This window comes from Quercus suber, unplaced genomic scaffold (genome assembly GCF_002906115.3).
Source record: "Quercus suber isolate HL8 unplaced genomic scaffold, Cork oak 2.0 scaffold_1201, whole genome shotgun sequence".
Classification (NCBI taxonomy): domain Eukaryota; kingdom Viridiplantae; phylum Streptophyta; class Magnoliopsida; order Fagales; family Fagaceae; genus Quercus; species Quercus suber.
In genome coordinates this window covers 32,039-53,718 of record NW_027070597.1, presented here as the reverse complement: position 1 = coordinate 53,718, position 21,680 = coordinate 32,039, and the positions used below count along the sequence as shown (strand labels likewise).

At 36.3% G+C, this 21,680-nt stretch overlaps 1 protein-coding gene across 1 annotated transcript; it reads right to left on the bottom strand.

Annotated features, from left to right (window-relative positions):
* Positions 1-8,337: 8,337 nt before the first annotated feature.
* On the bottom strand, positions 8,338-10,479 carry LOC112026172 (protein FAR1-RELATED SEQUENCE 5-like). The gene has a single exon (XM_024058858.2). It carries the CDS (start codon positions 10,477-10,479, stop codon positions 8,338-8,340), a length of 2,142 nt encoding a protein of 713 aa, XP_023914626.2.
* Positions 10,480-21,680: the final 11,201 nt, after the last annotated feature.

Sequence of the window (21,680 nt, the reverse complement as noted above, 5' to 3'; positions counted from 1 at the left end):
AATTAGGATTGATCTTTTTTAAAAAAAATTATAATTAAATTATGTGTGTTCATTTTTATAAATTCTTTAATTTAACTTTTTATTTATCATTACTTCATTTTTCGAACTTTCTTTGTATTACACTGGTTAGTGACCAGTTATTTTATATTATATTACAGGATCATTGGTGGATTTAAGGCTTTAAAAACAAAAGTGATTAATTCACACTTAGGTAGAATACTATTCAACTTGTCACAGTTCCATCCCCTATTTAAAATGGTAAAAACTTGTGCAACACAAAAAGGGACAAGATGGGTCAAGCAGGACTGGCATTTTGCATCCCAACCTACTCACATGTATTTTTTTTCTTTTCAATGTTACTTTAATACCTTATTGTCAATTTGAGCACATTTTCAAATCCTATTCTTATCTTTTCAAACGTGCAAAGTGTTTACATGCAAACCTTTTCCAAGAAAAAATAAAACATCCCAGCTCATTGGAATTGAAAATCTAGTTCCTAATATGCTTTTGGGGCTACCCTTTTTTGTTTTGTGTTTTTTCTTCTATGACTACCCCTTTTTTGTTAGAGTATGAACCCAAAAAAAGAAATTCCTTTTAGGAGAACACGATCAACATTTTGCCTGTATCATATATTTAGTGGTAAATAGGAGTTTTGTGGGCCATTTGCATTTAGTGAAAAGCTTATGTCCTATCAGATCGGTTGGGAACGTTTTCACCAAAAAATTGGGTTATTCTAATCAAAATACTTAACCACCCAAATGACCATGTTAATTATACTTTTTTTTTTTTGGGTAAAAAAATTAATTATTTTTTATTGCTTAGAGCCTTGTACTAATCCATGTGGGCATGACTTTTGTTCTGTTCTACACACAATCTTGTGGTGACATTTTAGGAAGAAGAATGGGTGAAGTCTGTTTGGGAAGGAAGAAGTCTTTTTTTCTTCTTTTTTTTAAATAAAAAAATTGAATAGGGGGAAGTCTTTTTCATTTTTCAACCATAAAAAATGTTTCTTAAGTTTAAAATTTTTCATTAATCCAATTACATTTTACCTAATCTTTTATCATACCCTCCCACTTGTAGTTGAGAAATCAAAATCCTTTCCAACCTACCTGTTTATTTTATGATGCACGGATGGGGTCAGTTTCTTTTATTTTTGGAAGAGAATGGGGTCAATCTAATATTAGTTAATGCTGAGCTGTAAAACATTATTTAACTATATTCAATCAAGACCAAAATATTGGTCTTCATTTAAAAAAATAATAGTATATTGTGATATAAATTGAATAATTAAGAGGCTTGAAACTCAATTGACACTTTTTAGTATTTTCACTATACGTATCTAGGGTTAAATCCTTCATTCTCAATTGTCAATGGTCAATGGTCAAATTATCTGTAAAAAGAAGAAGAAAAAGTGGGAGCTTAGGCACATAGTTGGTTCTCCTTTATTAAGAAAACTAATTATGTATATGTAATGGACCTCCTCTAGATATGTGTATATACATAAATTAAAAGCTAATATATATATATATATATTCCTAAAAAAAATAGTATATATTTTTATTCCAATCATTTTATGTTTTACATGTTTTTATATGGGTTGTTAAGAGTCTATTTGATTAAGCATTTTGAGAATTTAAACGTGTGTTTTTAAAGCCCAAAATTCCATTTCGCAACAATATTTCCTCATAGCTTTATTTATTTATTTTTACAAACGATCATTTTAAACTTAAAACACCTTTTTGCAACAATTTATAGAAACACTACCTAAATATTACAGCATGTAAAAACAAAAAGTTCTTATATGATCCCATTGGAGCATTAGCATTGGAAAATTCCAATACTACTCTATTTTACAATTCTAAAAAACCACTTTATCATTATACCATACCATTTTACAATATCTCCACATTCCAAACTTCTACTTCCCTCTTTTACTCATTAAAATAATATATCTACATAATAAAATAATATTTCTCAAAATTATATCTTTTCTCTCTCATTTCTCTTCTCTCTCTACAGTATTGCAAAAAAATTTACAATACTGCTATTTAACATTCCCCAATACATATGATTTTGGGCTTAAAATTTCAAATCTATATAATACTAAAAGCTGAAGCGTAGAATTTAATGTTGCTGCGCTCACGTTGTGCCATATCAGCAGCCATGTCATTTCCATCATCTTTTATATAGATTTTAAAATAGTTTTTGACAATTTTAAAATACTAATAAATATAAAATATTTTACAGCCCTATCTTCACTTAAATCCCACTTCTTATAAATTTAATTTCACCATAAAGCCCAAACCCAAAGCCTTTTCAACTAAAACCCTTTCTGAAACTCTATTTTCACGGTTACAACTTTCATTCCTCTCTCCCACGTTCTGTTTCAGTTTCACCGTTTCATATTTTGTTCCTTCCCCTTCCCCACCTCTTTCTCACACACATTTAGTTCCTTCCCCACCTTTTGTTCTACGGTTTCACACTTATTTCACGGCAGCCTCTCTCCCTTATAACGACAGCCTTTCTGTCTCCCTTCCTTCCTGTTTTACTCTCCTCATTGTATATAAATATTGACAGAACTTGGATGATTGAGGTGAGGTATCTCTAATTCCCAGTTTCTTTTATGCTTTGTTCTTTTGCTTGATTTTTTTTCCCCTTTTACTTTCTAAATCGTTTTTCTTAGGGTGTTGAATTTTTTATTGGTGGGTTTTTTAATTGGAGCTCTACCTCTTTTGGGTCTGTTCATTTTGAGTTTTTTTATTGGGTCTTATCCTGTGAAAATNGGGTTTTTTAATTGGAGCTCTACCTCTTTTGGGTCTGTTCATTTTGAGTTTTTTTATTGGGTCTTATCCTGTGAAAATTTTCTACTTATTGTTGGGTATTGTAAATGGCATATGAAGTGCATTTGTTCTTGGTAAAAAATTGAAGCTAGAGGAGGAAAGCATGGTGCAGAAAAGAAATCGGATTGCTTTTATCCATGACTGAGAACAAATATGGAGGTGATGATAAATATGTTCAAAACCTGTGTAATTTGACCATGTTAATTTCTTCTCAAATTTTTTTTTTTCTTTTATGATTTGATCCTCTCAAATGTTTTTTTTTTCTTTTATGATTTGATAGATAACAGTAACTCAGCAAAGATTGGTATATTGCTGAGTTCATGTTGACCGGTATATTGCTTATTACTATTTTTTAATGAGAAAGGAGCTACTCATTGTCGTTTGATTTTTTTTTTTTTTTTTTTTTGTGGTTTTATATTTCCGAAAGTGATCTACCTATAGGTTCCCACTCTATCCTCTACTTAATTGATCTTATATTTTCCCCTGTATTGATTGGTTCTTGTGATTGATTTAATATTATTATAGAGTGAATTGGGGAATTGAACATTTACTTAGCATAACAATGCTTTTGTTAGATTTTTATTCAATTGGCCAACCAACTATCTTCATAGATAATTTATAATAAATTTGCTTCAATGGAACTCCAAAAGTTGCTTACAAATTTAGATGTTATTTAAAGTATAATTAAAAGTTCATATGCTTGATGCAAAGTGTCCTGCACTGTCATCTATTACTTCATTTTTTATTTTATTTTTTCCATTCTTATAACATTGTTCACAATATTAAAACCACGCTAAGAGATTATTTTTAAAAGTCCAAGTTCATTCATTATTTATGATGTTTATAGGTATTAGGGGAAGCATATCAAGTTTTAAGTGATCCGCAGCATCTTTTCAAAAAAAAAAAAAATCTTCTTTGCATCATCTGGTGCTCTTATTTTGAAGTTCTTTTGGAATTTAAAAATTCAATGCAACATTACATATGGGTGTTGAATTTGCTACTGCTGGGTTTTTAATTGGAGCACTACTTCTTTTGGGTACGTTCACTTCGAGTTCTTGGATTGGGTAATATCTTGTGTCATTCCAACGACTTAGTGTGACTTTGATTTCTTTGTGTAGTCCTGTGGTGTGGAGTGTGGGGATTTTCTAGGTAGGGAAAACCAAAAAAATAGTGTGACAGTCATGTAGCTATATCGAATCTATATATTAAATCTGTCACCTTTTATGTATTGAATAGAGATTGTTAATATTTAAGCATGTATGTTGATGAAAAATGTACTGATTGCCATACTACTCTTTGCTTGAAATGTTTGGGTTTCTTTTTTTCCTATTGGATATTTTTTTTATTGTCTGCATTGAGCAGTTTGCTAAATACAGGTTTTGTTACAAATCACGGTTTAATACATCAAGTTTCTGATCATATTTACATTTTGGGGAACTGTGTGAATGTGGTTTCTATGATAGGTTACTTTCCCTATATCAGTGTATTGTCTTTGAAGGAAATCGAGTACTTACCTTAAACTTGACTTTAACTGAGTCCACTTCAGAGATGTATTCACGAATATAGTTCGTTTAAAGGCCATTAATATCTGGAGTCAAATCTTTTGCATCATTTTCCACATATGTGAAACTCAACAAACTTGACAGAGCTTTCAAAGGTGCAGATTTGGAAGAATTCCTCTATAGGTTTGTACGTGCCTCTCCTAATATTTAGTAATATTTTGGTCATTAATGTTAATTTAACTCGGAAAAATGACATAATATAATGTCTTATTTTTGGCAATTGTTAACTTACAATTAATTTGGAAGACCAAGATGGGGTAAGAGGATCAGTTTGATATGCTTACATGTTCTCTCTACACTTATCTCTCTGACACTTTCATTCTTTTGGGTCAAGAGAGTAGAGGAATGAGTAACCAAATTTTGACAGAGAAAAACTTGATGGAGCTTTCAAAGGTGCAGATTTGGAAGCTGAAGAAATGTCTTGATAAATGCATGCATTACTTTTTTTAAGAATAAGATATTTTTCTGATAGATTGAGAAATGAAACTAATGGGATAAAGATTGTAACAATTCTACCAGTTTGTTGTTTTGTTGATTCTAATGTACTCTAGATTTTCCCTTTAGGTTCTAGCATTAATATTTGTCATATGCTGAAACATAAAAAAAATCAATAAATAAAATTCACACATTTTCCTTTGTTGGAACACAAATACTTTCTGCGTGTTTTAATGCTATGCTTCTTGAACAGAGAAAAACTTGACAGATGAGTAACAAAATTTGACAGAGAAAAACTTGGTTGAGCCTTCAAAGGCACAGATTTGGAAGCTGTTGAAATGTCTTGATAAGAGCATCCCTTAGCTATTTTAAAAGTTATATATTTTGCTGATAGATTGAGAAATGAAACTACAGTCAAGAAAATGAATCAACTTGCTATTCAGTTGCTCCACAATTGTTATTTTACCATTAATGCAAGTAACGGACACATGTTAATTTATTTGCTACCCTCATCATTTGCTGACCATAAATTTATTTTGCTTTGCTATTGCATGGACCCATAACAAATATGACTTTAATTTTGTTTAATGACCCATGTGTAAGTGAGGTAATAAAGTAATTTAATAATGTTGGGAAATTGTTGAGAATTTTTGTGTTCCTATGAGGACTCTTTATTATTAGACAAAATATTAGGCACTTATATAAAAAGAAATATTGCTACGGTCTCAAAAATAATTTAGAAGGGGAAGGAAGGATCTCTTATGCCACATATGAAGACCATCAGTCATGTAGTAAACCAATGAGTGAAATGGCACCTTCTTTGGTTGTAAGAATAATATGTGAGAGGATTTTACATATTCATCTATTAATTTTTTTTTTTTTTTTTTGGAAAACTTCTTCAACTTAATTTAGATATTTATAACTAGAAATTAAATAATAATTCATGCAAAATCTAGAAATGCAAAAATTGTCTATACATATTCATCATGGATGGTTTTAAATTTACATTTATTTAACTTTGCATTTATGTATTCTTATGCTTTAATTTATATATTTATAACTAAAAAATAAAAATTATGAATAAAATAATTAAAACGGTTCACTCATCCATAAAGCAAGCACCATACTATAAATTACAATCCTAAACAACTTCAAAAATACAAACCAAAAATATCTCAAAAGTACTCTACACAATCACAAAAATGAGCATACAACATGAATTACTTACAGAATTATTGCTCGAAATATTTTCCAATGTTGGAAGAAAATCGCCAAAATTTTTAGGCAACAACAAAACGAGGTACACATATTTAAATTCATAACTAATGTTTGTTACTTTCACATGAACTCTCCACTTTTTCTCTACTAATCACAATCTACCACGTCCAAAATTGTGGCACAAAATATTGTAGTACTATATTTTCTCTTTTGATTAACTTTATACAATGATGTCGTGCACAGTTCTAGAGTCATTGTTATATTTTTGAAAAAAAAAAAATTGACTTCATGGATCCAATATTGCAATTGTTATGATAACAATGTTCATGTGTCATCCTTATTATATGATTATTGACATGTTTTGTCACCAATTGATTTTTAAAAAAACAGTTGCAAGTGATTCAATCGGCTAACAAAAAAAAATTCTTCACCACATCAATCTGACTAGACTGCTCCAAAATCCTTTATTCCTTTGAAAGGATGAAGAAAAACTCATTCATCAATGCTTTAGGGCTAGAAACAAACAAGCACTATTTTAGGCCGGAGTTCACAAATATTTTGTACAAGATCAAACTAAAGCGGGAAAATAAATCCTTCTTCAAGCCAACATAGAAGAAGAGAAAAAAAGCAAATATGGACTTGCAATTATACGAATCAAAGATGAGGGAATACAAATACTTAGCATCCCAAATAACCAAGCATGCAAGAAAAATGGAGTGGGTCATTGGGATCGTGAATGCCCTTACCCTTATGGAAATGAAGAATTACATGTAACAATCAAAATGTGCTCAATTGACTTGGGAATGTACAAATTAGCCAACTGAGTATGGTAGAAATTATGTTTCAAAAAAAAACCTACAATAAAATTTCCTAATTCTATTGCGCACACTAATCTCTAATAGTACAAAATTAATTCCATGACCAAAACCTCCTATCAACATGAATCCTGCAATATATTGGTCACACACACACACACACACACACACACATATAATGCAGCTTTAGTAGTAATACATAGAAAAATATTAATAATAATATTATGATCATAAAAAAAATTATCACGCGCAACGCGCGGGTCCACGACTAGTTTTTCTTAAATTTGGAATGCTAATGCTCCCACTAACCCCTTATTCAACCTGCTTCAAAAATGGAAGAAAAACGTGACCGGTGACCCGAAGAAAGAATTTGCCGCACACATTCACATTCAATGATTCCAAAAGCCCACAAAGTAAAAGCTCCTTTGTTATGTGTGAAACTAAAAATAACCAAAGCAAACCGTAAGTTAGAATTGTGGATAATAATAATAAAATAAAATAAAAACAGTAACACACTCAAAAGGCCAAGTCAAACGGAGAAGAAAGGGAGAAAGAGAAAGAGAGAGAGAGGAACACAGAATTTGACTTCGTCTTCTCTCATTGAATTTTCACTTCGAAAATGGCTGAAGAAGAGGACGAAGAAGGGGTTGTACATTTATTATTGTTGGTAACTTGATTAACGTGTGATAAGAGCAGACTTTGACAGTTTGACACTGACTCACCAAATACCCTTCTCCGCATGATACCAACTGCAAAACTCCAACAATCTCTCTCTATCTTTTCTTTGTTTCATTCATATATTTCTGACCCAACAAGATCAACAAGAAGAAGAACAAGAACATGAATTATATATACAAGTCTTGGTCTTTTCTTTGCCTTTGATTTTTTTCTTTGTGGTTACTGGTCTAAGACGTAGAGCTGAAATATACAGCAACAAAGTTTTGGTTTGCAGTCTCAGCCACTCAGTCAGTCCTTCAGTCAGTCTTTCTTGCCTCTTGCTCCGCAGGTTCAGCTCCTTATTGTTCACTCTCTCTGACTGTTCTCTCTTTTCTATAGAATTCTTTTTTTGTTCTTTGCTTTTTTTTGTTTCTCTATATATACGTTTCTTATTTGTACAAAAGGCATAGAGAAGCATAAAGAATACAAAAGAATTAGTACCCCCCTTATATTTCTTCTTATTCTTGTCTCTCTCTCTCAATTCCCACTATTTTTCTTTGTATACTTCTTCTATTTGTTTATTTCTTCCTCACATAGACACATAGAGACATACAGTTTTTCTTTTTTGGTTTGTATATCAAAATTTTGTCTATTTGGCTAAGTCCTTCCTCATCTTGTTCTTTAATCTCTTGAAAAAAAAAAAAAATATATATATATATATATTATTAGCCATAACAATATAAAATTTACAAACAATGGAAACTTAGCAAGAGATAAAAATAAATAAATAAAATTTACTTTGAAAAACTATTAGCTAACCTCATCAAGTGGAACTCTACCCCTTTTTTTTGTTTGCTTCTCAACCCAACTTTTTTTTTCTTTTTCCACCCTTGCGACCTTCTTTTTTCTTAAGACCTGTTGCTCTTTCAACCAAATCTTCCAAATGTGGTTAGGATCAAGATTTTCTGCATTGCTGCATAATGGCATTTGATGGGGCAATGAATGACCAACCACTTTTTTTGCTACAATGTCTTCAACCTTTTTTCCATATTCCTCAATCATCTTCTCTATTAAAGCAAATGCATCTTCATTGTCTGCTACTTGAGAAGCTAATCGTACCAACTTGGGACATAATTTTCTATATCGCTGTGTTACACTCAAGTTGACATCCTCTTCCACATTTGTTCTCCTATTATCCAAGATGCATCCACTTTTTGCCTCTCTTGTCCATCTTTTCAAAATGTACATATTAGGAATTGTCTTTATATCAAGGAAGTCAAAGACTTTCAAAACATGGCAACATAAAATCCCAACAATTTCAAACTTTCGACAACTACATGAAAATGTCTTATCTGCAGTGTCATAAGAGACTATGAACTCACTAGGCTTATGCATAAACTCAATAGTGTATGTATGCATTAACAAGTCCTCTTGGCGATTTTTTATCCTTGTTGCTGATGCAAGGTCATATTGATCTTGAAGTATTCGAAATATTACAGGTGTGTACACTTGTACTACTTGCTTCAACAATGGAGAATTTTTCAAGCTCAACTGGGGAAATTTTTGCCTTGCATTAAATTTAGCTTGTAACTCTCTTTCTCGTTTTTGCTCAATCACCCGATCAAAGTGTTCAAAAAATTCCGCCACATCCAAATCAGGTCTCAAGTAGTCTTTTAAATCTCCATTCAAGCTTTCACTAAGTTGGGTGCTTCGTATTCCCAATGTAAATTCATTCTTCATGTAACACTTTGCCCATTTTCCTTTCAATTTGTAAATAGTATCCAACCAACTACGATCATGTATAGCATATGTGTCAATCATGTCCTCCCAAGTTTTTTCAAATTCAATTTCATCATTAAACTCAAACATACAAGTTTTAAAAACTTGAAGAAAAGAAGAACCATCCTTCATCAAATTTCCCAAATGTTTTATCCCATTTTGCATTATATGCCAAGTACATAATCCATGGTAAGTGTTAGGCATTACCTCACTCAATGCCTTTGCCATTGCGGGATCTTGATCCGTTAAAATTGTTTTAGGCCTTTTACTTGCATGTGCAACTAAGAAGGTTTCAAACAGCCACTTAAATGATTCTGCAGTTTCATCATATAAAAGAGCAGCCCTAAAAACCGTTAACCCTCCATGGTGATTGAAACTGGTAAACACCCCTAAGGGTCTTAGCTCTTTATTAGTACCATATGCAGTGTTAAATGTCATTACATCACCAAAATTTGCATAATCAATAATCATTCTAGCATCAGCCCAAAAAATGTTTGTAATCTGGTCAACATTATCTAGTTGTACTGCATATTGAAAGGACGGATTTGTAGTTAATTGTTTCTGAAAGTATCCTAATAAGCATGCAGCTTGACCATATATCATATTTTTTTGCCGTCTTGTTCTAAGATAATTTTGCTGATCAATCTCAGTGAATCTAAGATTAGCTCTCCCACCAGCCTCTCTACTCATTAACTCAAGTGCTGCTTTTGGCTTGATTCCAGAAGAGGATGCTAACTCAATCAATCCTGCAAGAACTTCTGAGATTTTCCGTTGAGATCTCATCATATAAACTGTTTTTGATAAATGAAGAGTGTGATTATGTTTTTCAATAAAATCAATCACTTTATACTTTCCAGTTTCTCGCACTAATGAAACATACAGCTTTACAGGACAATTAGTCCTTGTATCGTCTCGGTTACGAGTGCAAATCACATCTTTTTTTTCTGGACCTCGAATGCCCTGCTTTGCACATACAAATCTCCTTGATATTATCTTTCCATCTTTCTTACTTTTATTTATGTAATGCTTTCTAACATCAAAGCCCATTTGCCTTCCATATTTTAGCCAAAATTCCCATGCATCTTTTAATGTATCGAATTCCATACCAACTCTAGGACTCAAATCTTCATTGGCATCCATGACTCTAGGACTCAAATCTTCATTGACATCCATGAATTAAAGAATACTCCTGTAATTAACAAACAAATGTACAAAATATCAACTATTATAAATGTAGAAGAATGAATGTTTTTCATTAAAAATAAAAGCTAAAAATTTGTGTATCAATATTGTGCTTATCATATATAAGGATTACACCAAACCAATATATGATCATGAGAGATGATGACCCAATTGATAAAGGGTAGTTTCATGCTAAATTTTTTTTAAGAAACTGTTAACGTGTATCAAGACAAACTTTCAATTATCAAAATTTTTTCTCTAAAAAAAATTATCAAATTTTTCTATCCCTATGACAATTAAATTTTTATCACTAAATTCTGACTGCAAACTTGAAAGGCAAAGATTAAAACACTGCAATTTAAATAAAATGAGGACCTAAAAGCATAGAATTCAAGAAGAGAACCAAAGGATAGAAACTTATATAGGACAAGGAAAAAATAAAACACATTGACAATTCACAAGTGATACTTCAAATTAGAATGTAAAAGACATCAGTAAAGTTATCGAGGATGATTTGTATTCATTGATCTTTGAGAGTGAATAATGTCATAAATGATAAGATTTTGATTTATTTTGATAAGACCTCTACTGGTGGGACAAACAGCATTACTAAAATCGTCTAAAAATCTTAAAAGACTTAAAAGGGGTCATTTCAGGGCTAATTGGAAGCAAAACAATTCTGGTATTAAGGGTTCAATGTAGCTATTGAGTATTGACACTAACCTACATGGTCATTGACTCATTTACAATTTCCATCCTAACCCACAATTATTTTTGCAATATCAACACCTTAATTCAAGATTAACTTGCAATGCCCACCCCAATATCTAATATCAGTATTAAAATGCAAAATTTAGTAAAGGCCCACTTGGGTGAACATTACATATTAATTTTGATACATTAGAGCACACTACCACATAAACTAGCCCACTAATTTGGTAAATTCAACACTGATTTTGACTGGTAAACTGATCTCCATTATGGGTATTGAATATATATTGATCACAAAAATTTATAGTTTAGGATGGACATTACAAATAATCCTATAGTTTATGGTAGATAGTTACAATAAACTTTGGTATCAAAAAGTAACTTTATTCAACTCAAATTATGTTTTGCCTAAATATTCCAATGGATAGGGAGATTTAGCCCCCAAAAAAAAACTGGTGATTTTCTTTCGGGTATAAGAAATAACTAATACATATCTTGGGCAAGATTACAAAGTCAGCTCATTAAGGAAAAGAATAAAGAGTATGCCATTCAAAGAAGAAGAAGAAAACAAAACTTGGTATTTGAGATGATGAACTCACCGAGTGGAAAGGGCGAGTCATAGATCGAGATTGAAGCGTGCATGGTGGAAAGAAGCAGAGGAGTTTGAGGTTGTTCTTCTGACTTTTGTCTTTCCATGTTCTGTTCTTGTCTTGCTCGATCTTCTTCTATGTTGGGGATGGACCCACGGTGACTATCACAAAAGCGTTTGGCTTTAGAGAGACCTTCACTCCATGAGAGTTGGGACTTGGGACAGCTTCACACAAGAGAAAGAGGGAGTGTGAGTGTTTGGGGGTTTGGTTTCAAATGCTAAGTTTCAGTGTTGAAGCTGGGGCTGCTGTGACAAAGGATTGAAGGAGAGGCAGAACAAGGGTTGAAGCAGAGGCAAAGACGGCAGCTACGTAGGGGAGAGAGAGAAAAAAAATTTTGATTTTCTGTTTGGTTACTCAAACTTTTACCAGAAATTTGGGCGGGCTGAAAACAGTGGGCGAGCTGTGAAATATTTTAAGGGTAAAATAGTCTTTTCGTTCTTTGGTGAGGTGTCAAAATAAAGAGACATTGGATTAAATAGATGGCTGGGATTTGATGTATTACACACCATGCAATACCCTAGCAATTGCACTGGATGTGAATCCATTCCATACTCGCTTGTCTTCATGCACCCTAGAGTGTTCTGCGCTTCCAGTATGGTTCATCCGAAACGCTACTTGGTAAGCAGTTCGCACCGATAATGTTTGAGCCTTGTTTTCATTCCATACCAGTGTGTCCTGACTCTCCAAATTCCCCAAGCGAACCCGCAAGACAGTGTCCCTCGACGGTGGTTGAAACCAAGTGTCCACCTTCCCCCTGTCCCACTGCTTGGTTTGTGGGTTTATAAAGTCAGCCACTCTCAAAGTCAGGTCCACACCAGCATGGAACGTCGGGAGGTGAGGTAGCCACTTATGAGTCTGAATACCAACTGAGCTACCATCCCCGATTTTCCATACGGACCCCTCCCGAATCAACTCCCTAGCACTAAGGAGACTACGCCACATGTAAGAGGGGTTGCTCCTAAGTTGGGCCTCCATGAAAGAACATGTGGGGAAGTACTTTGCTTTGTAAACTCGGTAGAACAGCAAATGTGTCCTATGGATGAGCCTCCACGCCTGCTTGGCCAACATCGCAAGGTTAAAAGCATGAATATCGCGAAAACCCACCCCACCACGATTCTTAGGAGTGCACAGCTTGCCCCAGTTGATCCAGTGAATTTTTCGCTCATTTCGGGTCTGTCCCCACCAATATTTAGCCAGCACTAAGTTCATTCCATCACAAATCGCTTTTGGGATTTTGAAAATGCTTATCGAGTACGTAGGTATCGCTTGGGCCATTGTCTTGATAAGAACCTCTCTCCCAGCTTTAGAAATGTTCTTTTCCTTCCACCCCATCACCCTTTTAGTGACCCTTTCTTGGAGATCCTTAAAGGTACTCACTCCTGATCTTTCCCCCACCATGGGTAACGCTAGATATTTCTCACAGTTTGTCATTACTTGTGCATCGAACATGGTCCAAATGTTATCCTGAACCTCTCGGCAAGTGTTTCGGCTAAAGAACAGAGTGGTCTTTTGGCGATTAATAACTTTCCCTGAAGTATTTTCGTACTGGGTGAGCACTTCCAACAAACGACGACATTCATCCGTTTTGGCTTCACTAAAGAGTAGGCCATCGTCGACAAAGAGAAGGTGAGAGATGCGTACCCCTCCCTAACAAGAAAGAAGTCCTCTCAAATGATGAGTTTCAGTCGCCCTTCGCATCAAGGAGGAGAGCCCCTCGGCACAAAACAAAAAGAGATACGGGGATAACGGGTCCCCTTGCTTGATACCTCTTGAGGGGGAGACATATCCGCAAGGTTCACCGTTAATAATGATGGAGTAAGAAGCTGTTCGTACTGTTGACATTGCGAGGTTCACCCACTGCACTGGAAAGCCAATTTTTAGCATGATTTTTTCTAAGAATTCCCACTCCACCCTATCGTAAGCTTTACTAACATCAAGCTTGACAGCCATGTGTCCCACCTTCCCTCTTCTTCTATTCCGCATCCTGTGTAACATTTCAAAAGCAACAGTAGTGTTGTCTATGATAAGCCTGCCGGGCACAAAAGCATTCTGCGAGTCAGAAATAATATTTGGTAAAATAGGCTTTATCCGATTTGCAAGTACCTTTGAGATAATCTTTGAGACAACGTTTCCCAAACTTATAGGACGATACTCCGTGATGTATTGTGGATCCTTATTTGTAGGGATCAGCATAATATGTGTATAATTCATTTTTTTCAAATACCTCCCTGAGTGTAACATAGACAAAACCGTTGCAGTGACGTTATGCCCCACAATATGCCAGAATTTTTGGAAGAAGAAGGGAGACATACCATTAAGACTCGATGACTTTGAGGGGTGCATTTGGAATAGGGCCACCCGTACCTCTTCCTCCGTGTAGGAATGCGTCAAGCTCCTTGCCATCTCTTCAATAACTACCCTATCCATAGAAGGCAGCACACCCTCCATGTTGAGGTTCGTTGAGGCAGTGAACAAACCTTTGTAGTATGCTTCTGCTATGTTTGCTATCTCCCCAGTATTCGTACACCATATCCCATTTATATCATGCAGGCCCTCAATGGTAATTTTCTTGCGCCATTGGCTAGCCCATTGGTGAAAATACTTGGTGTTCTTGTCTTCTGCGGGAAGCCAAATGGACTGAGACCTTTGCCGCCAGAACACTTCTTTGTGATGCAGAAGGTCATTAATCTCTCTTTGAACCTCATATATTTTGTCTAAGTTTTCCCCGAAGCCTGTTGCCATTAGCTCCTCCATCTTCACCTGTTTGGAGTTTAAGCGGTCCCGGGTGTTTCCAAAGGTATTTCTACTCCAAGCCACCAAGTCCATCCTACATATTTTTATTTTTTCAAACAGACAGAACATAAGGCTTCCAACAGGTTGACTTTGTGCCCAAGAAGTTCTAATATGCTCCTTACACTCGTGGTGAGCCACCCACTTCTCCTCAAAATGTTGTATCTTTGTTTTTTGGTGATGGCGTAAGCAAGTGGGCTTAGTAATTAATAGAATGGGGGCGTGGTCAGAATAGGCAACTGACGAGTGAAGGACCTTTGCTTGGGGTAAAGCTCTCGCCATTCCTCCGATCCACAAACCCTATCAAGCCTTTGTTCCACAAAATTGTCCCCACGTCTCCCGTTTCTCCATGTGTATCTATACCCTTGAAAACCCAAATCCACAAGCTCGCACATAAGTAGTGTGGTCTAGAAGTCTTGCATGGGCCATAGTGGTTTGGGGATTCGACCATTCCTTTCGTTTAAGCAAAGAATTTCGTTAAAGTCACTGAGGCACACCCAAGGAAGTGATGCCCGGCATCGTAAATGCCTCATTAAGCGCCATGTTTCGCTCTTTAGCCTTTCCTCTGGGTGCCTATAAACCCCAGTCAGTCTCCATGGTAAATGCAGTGGGGAAGAAACATGGACGTCGATGTGGTTTGGGGAGTAGGTCTGAGTAGAGACCACCACCTCATTCTTCCAAAGCAAAGCAAGTCCACCACTACGCTTCACACTAGGTACAACAAGCATCGAAGGAAACTCCAGTTCCGTTTTAATAGCCTACATCTCGCTTACTGTCAATTTCGTTTCCATAAGAAACAAAATTGTGGGTCCTTTTTTTCTTACCAAATTGGTAAGTACTTGAACTGCCCGGCGGTTCCCAAGCCCCCGGTAGTTCCAGCTCAAAATAATCATGGTGTCCGACGGGGCTGAGGGACAGCCGCCGCCGTTGAAGTAGTTGGGTTAGTTTCATCGGCCAAACCCTTGTGCCGCTTGCTCATCACCTTCTCTGTGCTTGAACCATTTTTGCGTTGGTGGTCTCGGTCTGCTATCTTTTTCCCTACCCGAGGCCATGGGTCAATGGACTTCTCTTTGTTTCCATTGCTTTTGGTTTGTGTAGTTTTTTTCCACGTACTATCTTTTTGTGAAAAATTACTAATTGGCCTTTTATCCCATGCATGTGGATGTGGGTTGTCTTTTGTCAAGTCTTTATTCACGTGTGGACATGGGTTGTCTTTAAGCAAGGCTTCAGCCACGTGTGCACATGGGTTGTCTTTTAGCCAGGCTTCAGTCACGTGACCTCCATTAATTTTATGCTTATCCATGCCATATGAAATAGGCACAGTAAATAGGTCCCCTTTTGGTGTATCAGAGTCCATGAAATATTGGTGTGGGCTGTCTTGGGGTTGGCAGACCTGTATTGGTGTAAAGTTAGTTTCCATGGAACTGTGTTTCAAAGCGTCAGGATCCGTTTGCAACTTTGCCATGATTTGTGGAGAAAGTCCTTCTTTGTCAGTCCCTTGAAACCCGGGTTTGCTGCCTTCGCAGGTGTCGGTGTTTTCTACACCTCGAAACTCGATGTTACCAGTCACGTCAACTAGAGTCAACACTGGATTTTCATCGACCCGTGGGTCCTTAGGCGACGTCGGGGTCACCGGCGCTGGGCTGTGCTGTGGGGAGCTGTCCTCGGTACTCCGTGGACCTCCTGGTTTTGTTTTGATTCCCGCACGAAGCCATTCTCCATATGGTCGACACATCGTTGTCCCCTCAAACAGGTGGGGACATCAATTGGCTTCTTGACCCACTCTACCACACTGAAAGCACATACCGGCAAGCCTTTCATACTTGTACGCCACCGTGACTCGGTCTCCTTCTGGGCTTACCACCTGACCCCCTCTTCACAGCGGCTTATCCATCGGTATCTCCACCTGAATCCGCAGAAAACAGGCTTGATCCGAGGTTAGTGCCTTACAGTACACTGTCACCACCTTCCCAATACCCCGGCCGATACCTAGCCTCGCATCCTCGTTGATTAGATCGAAGGGCAAGCCCCATACCTGAACCCACATCGGCAAGCTCGTGAACTGTATTGTCCTGGCTATCATACCCTTCTCCCATCTCTACAATGCCAACATGCTGTTCTCTAAGCTCCATGGTCCGTTATCCCAAACCTATTGTAGTTGGCTTTCCAGCGAGAACCTGAACTAAAAGAGACCTTCCCCCATGTCTATGATTTTTAGGTTGTTACCCATTTTCCACACCGACCATTGAAGGTTTTTTGTAGCTCTCAAGTTGAAAGGGTGAGTGGTCAAGAACTTTCCGATGAGGCTAAGGGAGTATTCCTCAAGAATCTCTTCCCTACAGATTGCTCGAACAGTGATAGGCTCCTCCTCTTCAGATGTTAGTGAGATGTTTTGGATCCGTTCAATGAAGTCTGAGTCCATTTAGGAAGAAAAGAGGGATAGGGAGGAGAGGCATTATATGAGGGAGAAGAAGTAAGAATACGTCAGCTCTTAATCTCTGCAGGTAAGGCCTTAGCCAGAGGAGAAGAGGAGGGCTCACCCTTGGTGAGAAGAAACGCTCCTACGATGAGGAGAAAAAATACTTGCCTGATACGATGTGAATTTTTATATTAACTGCTTTTTTTATTTTCAATTTTATTATTTATACTTTGCATCGGCATGAGTGCACGTGTGATTCACGTGACAATGACACCTTTTTCCCTCTTGCTATTTATATATACTTAGAGCATTCACATCAGTATGTGAAAACTCATGTATAATACAAATAACTACCATTTTTACACATTTTATATCAAAATTGCTCCACATCAGTGCTTCCAAAGTCTGGTATAATCCTCTATATTTATCCATGAGCTACAGTAACCGTGTATATATACACGGTTACTGTAGCACATGTATTTATTATTTTATTAATATAAATTCGCACCAATTTTTCTCTCTCTTCTCTCCGTGCACAACTACCTCACCTCCTCATCTTCTTCTCCTCATCAGATGCACACAAACACAAACACAAACACAGCCACACACAAAGAACACAGACAAACCCACACACAAAGAACACAGACAAACCCACACTGGAGATCGGTGCTTGCTGGAGATCGGTGCTCGGAGATTTGACCGGTGCTTGCTCAGAGATCAGATCGGTGCTCGTTGGAGATTGGGTTTTGTTAGAGATCGGGTATAGAGTTGGGTTTTGTTTGAGAAGTGGAGCTGTCCGATCGGTGCTCGTCTGACCGTGGGTCGCCGGAGCTCGGTTCGTGGGTCGTCAGAGCTCAGCTCGTGGGTCGCCGTGAACTTCGGTTCGCTGGGTTTTCTTCGTGGGTCGCTGGGTGGGCCGTGAACTTCTCCGTGGGTCGCTGGTCGCAGGGTGAGTCGCCGTGAAATCGTAGGTCGCTGGGTGGGTCGCCGTGAACTTCTTCGCGGGTCGCTGGTCGCTGGTCGTTGGGTGGGTCGCCGGTCGCTGGTCGCTGGTCGCTGGTCGCTGGGTGGGTCGCCGGTCGCTGGGTGGGTCGCCGAGAAGTGGGTCGCCGAAGTGGGTCGCTGGGTTTTTTTTTTGAGAAATTATGAGAGAAGGCAGAAGAGAGACACAGATAGAGAGAGAGAGACGTGTTCAGCAAAAATGAAAAGAGAGAGAGAGAGAGAGAGAACCCGCGTATATTAAAGAGTGAGGTGAGGGAAATAATAAAAAAAGTGAGAGGAATGAATATTTTATTGCAATAACTTGTAAAATAAATGAGTTGATGTGGGTGTTTTGTAAAAGTGGTAGTGTAAAATAGAAAAAGTAGGTTTTTAATGTAAAAATGGATGTGTAAAATAGAAATACTGATGTGAATGCTCTTAGAGCAACTGCATCAGAAGTTGCAAAGTTTTTCAAAATACAAAATGTGCCTGATTTTACACATTTTAAACAAAAAAACACCCACATCAATCAATGCAAAAATGTGCAAATATACAAAAATGCTACAGTAACTGTGCATATATGCACAGTCACTGTAGCTTTGCATTTGATTATTTAAATATTTTTTCTCTCTCCACTCTCACTCTTATCAGCTCTATCTCTTCACTTGAATCCAGCGCCCAATTCAGCAACCCACCACCACCCAATCCAGCAACCTACCACCACCGCCACCACTACAAGATTGCAATACATAGTAAACCAACCACAAACTCAAAGGAAAATCAAATAACCCATACACGGACACACAATAGAGACATAGAGAGGGAGAGATCTGACTGAGCTTGATGATGGTGCTTGATGATCAGGGTTTTGATTAGTGGCTAATGATGGTGCACGATCTACAGTGGCTATGCTTGATGATGGTGGATTGATCGTTGATGGTGGCTTTGGTTGTGTGTGAGAGGATTTCAAGAGAAGTGTGAAGGGTGAAGGAAATAATAAAAAATTGTAAAAAAAAAAATGAATATTTTATTGAATAAATGTGTAGAATAGACAAACTAATGTGAGTGTTTTGTAAAAATAGGTGTGTAAAATAGAAAAAGTAGATTTTTTTTTTTTGCAAAATTTACAAAATTTTTGCATCAACTAATGCAATTGCTCTTAGGTTAAAATGATATCACTCTTTACTGACAAATTAAGAGCGTTTTCTTTTTTGTAATTCATGAGGCTTTAAAAGATATTCGTGCTAATAACTAGTAAGTGCTTATTTGTAATCTTGGTATTCAGTTTAATCTTGTTTGTACTATTATATTTTATTTTGATTCAAGTTTCTAAGGCTAACTATTAATAATGTTTGATCCATGTCTTCACTTTGATTTTTGAAGTTCAACATTTTTACTTAGGCTTCAAATTGTTTTCTGCATACCATCAATCCATTCATTAATTAGGTTTGATTTGTTTTGTTTGCACTAAATTAATTGTGATCATGAATAATTTAGCTTCTTGAAACTCAATATGGATGTTTGGAAAGAAAGTCTAATCCATATAGTTGTATAAAATTTAAGTTTTAAAGAGATTTAACTTGAACCCTTTATTTTTTCTTATGTTGATGTAGCATGAGTTGTGAACAAGATTGTGCCATGTGAGTGCCAAAAAAGAGTCCTCAACACCTCCTTTCCCCCGTTAAAATTCAGGTATAAGGTGCTTTTATATAGACGTACAAAATAGGGTTAAAACCGAATAAAAGCCCTTTTGTTAATACTATTAAAATTCTAAATTATCACATTTTCGCTTGAGCGAGATTCTTAAATTCAACAATGTAGATGATGGAATAAAGGGTTGGGTCAATTTAGTAACATTTAGTAAAAAAGTTGAAAGCCCCAACGGAAGTCTAGTACTTGGTTCCAGGACACATAGAGCACAACACCATTATGTATTTTGCTATAGTGCCATAGTGGGTTAGTTATTTTTTGCTAATATGTCTTATACTTATCTATACTATTATTTAAGGAGCTTCTCCTGTTTGGGATCCTCATTTTTTTTTATTCAAAAATACCCCTACACCTTTATGTTTATGCAGAGATAAAACTAAATGACAATTTGGTAAAAATACAACTCTAACTCCTACTAACACATTACCTAAAAAGTAGGGTCCTTCTCCTGTTGATTTTCAAATTACTTTATCCATTTATAAATTAGATTCTCAAAATAAAAAATATATATAAAAAATAAGAGAGGTGCTATGTCCACAACATTTTTATAACATTTTCACAACAAATTATAGGTGGTTAGTTGTTAGTAGTTCAAATTTGAACTTACCACCAAGATTACTTTTTTTACACCAACAATGACAACCAGTAACAACCTACCACTTAAGATTTATTGTAAAAATATTGTGAACATATCATTTCTCAAAAAAGACAGTTTTTTTTTTTTTTTGGCAATAAAATAGGACCACTAAGCCCAATGTTTTCACTAAACCCAAAAATGAAAAAAAAAAAAAAAAAAAACCTCATTACACGTGCAAAGCGTGTGTGATGAGGTTAGTTAAATTTTAATACTATTGACAGGGTATCGTTTGATACCGAATACCTTCTCCTAAGAAATTATCATACTAAATAGATAGTTATATGTTAAATAACTATTTTAAATTTAAATACATGATTTGATATTACTTCAAAAAAGTATTATCTTAAATTTTCTCACTCAAATGGCAACATGTACCTTGTACATGCAACCCTTATTAGTATATATAAAGAAAGACTTTTTCCAATGGACCGTACCCCGCATTTGTCCTTTTGACATTCACCTAACCTATTTTTATTATGGGTGGACCAATCTAAGAGCATTCGCATCAGTGCCTTGCCTTTAAAATCATGTAAAACACAGTTTTTACACATTTTTGCTAAAAAATGCTCTCCATCAGCTCTTCTAAAATTGTATAAAAATGTGTATTTCTTTACACAAGTTATAGTAACCGTGTATTTTACAGTAACTGTGTAAATATACACGGTTACTGTAGCTCGTGTAAAGAATATTTTAATAATTTCCGTTCGCTCGTTTTTTTTCTCTCTCTTCTCCGGCTCAACAAACTCAGTAAACTAACTTCTCATCTTCTTCTTTTTCCTAAGATGCACACAATCACATCCACACACAAACACATCCAGACAAATCAACAGAGATACACTTGCTTAAAAAAAAAAAAAAAAAAAAACACACACACACACACACAGATACACAAACACAAAGATCGGAGATCGGCTAAGATTTGGTGGTGGATCGGAGCGGTGGTTCGGAGTTGTGGCGTTTGATGGTGTAGATCAGCTCGGAGATTGGATTGGAGCGTAGATCGGAGATCGGTTTTAGCGTGGTGGATCGGAGCTGCGGCGTTTGGTGGCGTAGATCAGCTCGGAGATTGGATCAGAGCGTAGATCGGAGATCGGTTTCAGCGTGGTGGATCGGAGCTCGGAGATTGGCTGAGCTGTGGATGCGGAGCTGTGGAGATCGGTGATGCGGAGCTGTGGCGTTTGGTGGATCGAAGCTGTGGTGGATGGGTTTTGTGATTTGGAAGAGAAGGCCAGAGAGATGGGTGTAGAGAGAGAGAGAAAGAGAGAGTGAAAGAGTAAAAAAAATCAGAAAATGG

Coding starts and splice junctions, on each gene's coding strand:
- LOC112026172 (XM_024058858.2), bottom strand. CDS start 10,479: ATGGATGTCAATGAAGATTTGAGTCCTAGAGTCATGGATGCCAATGAA.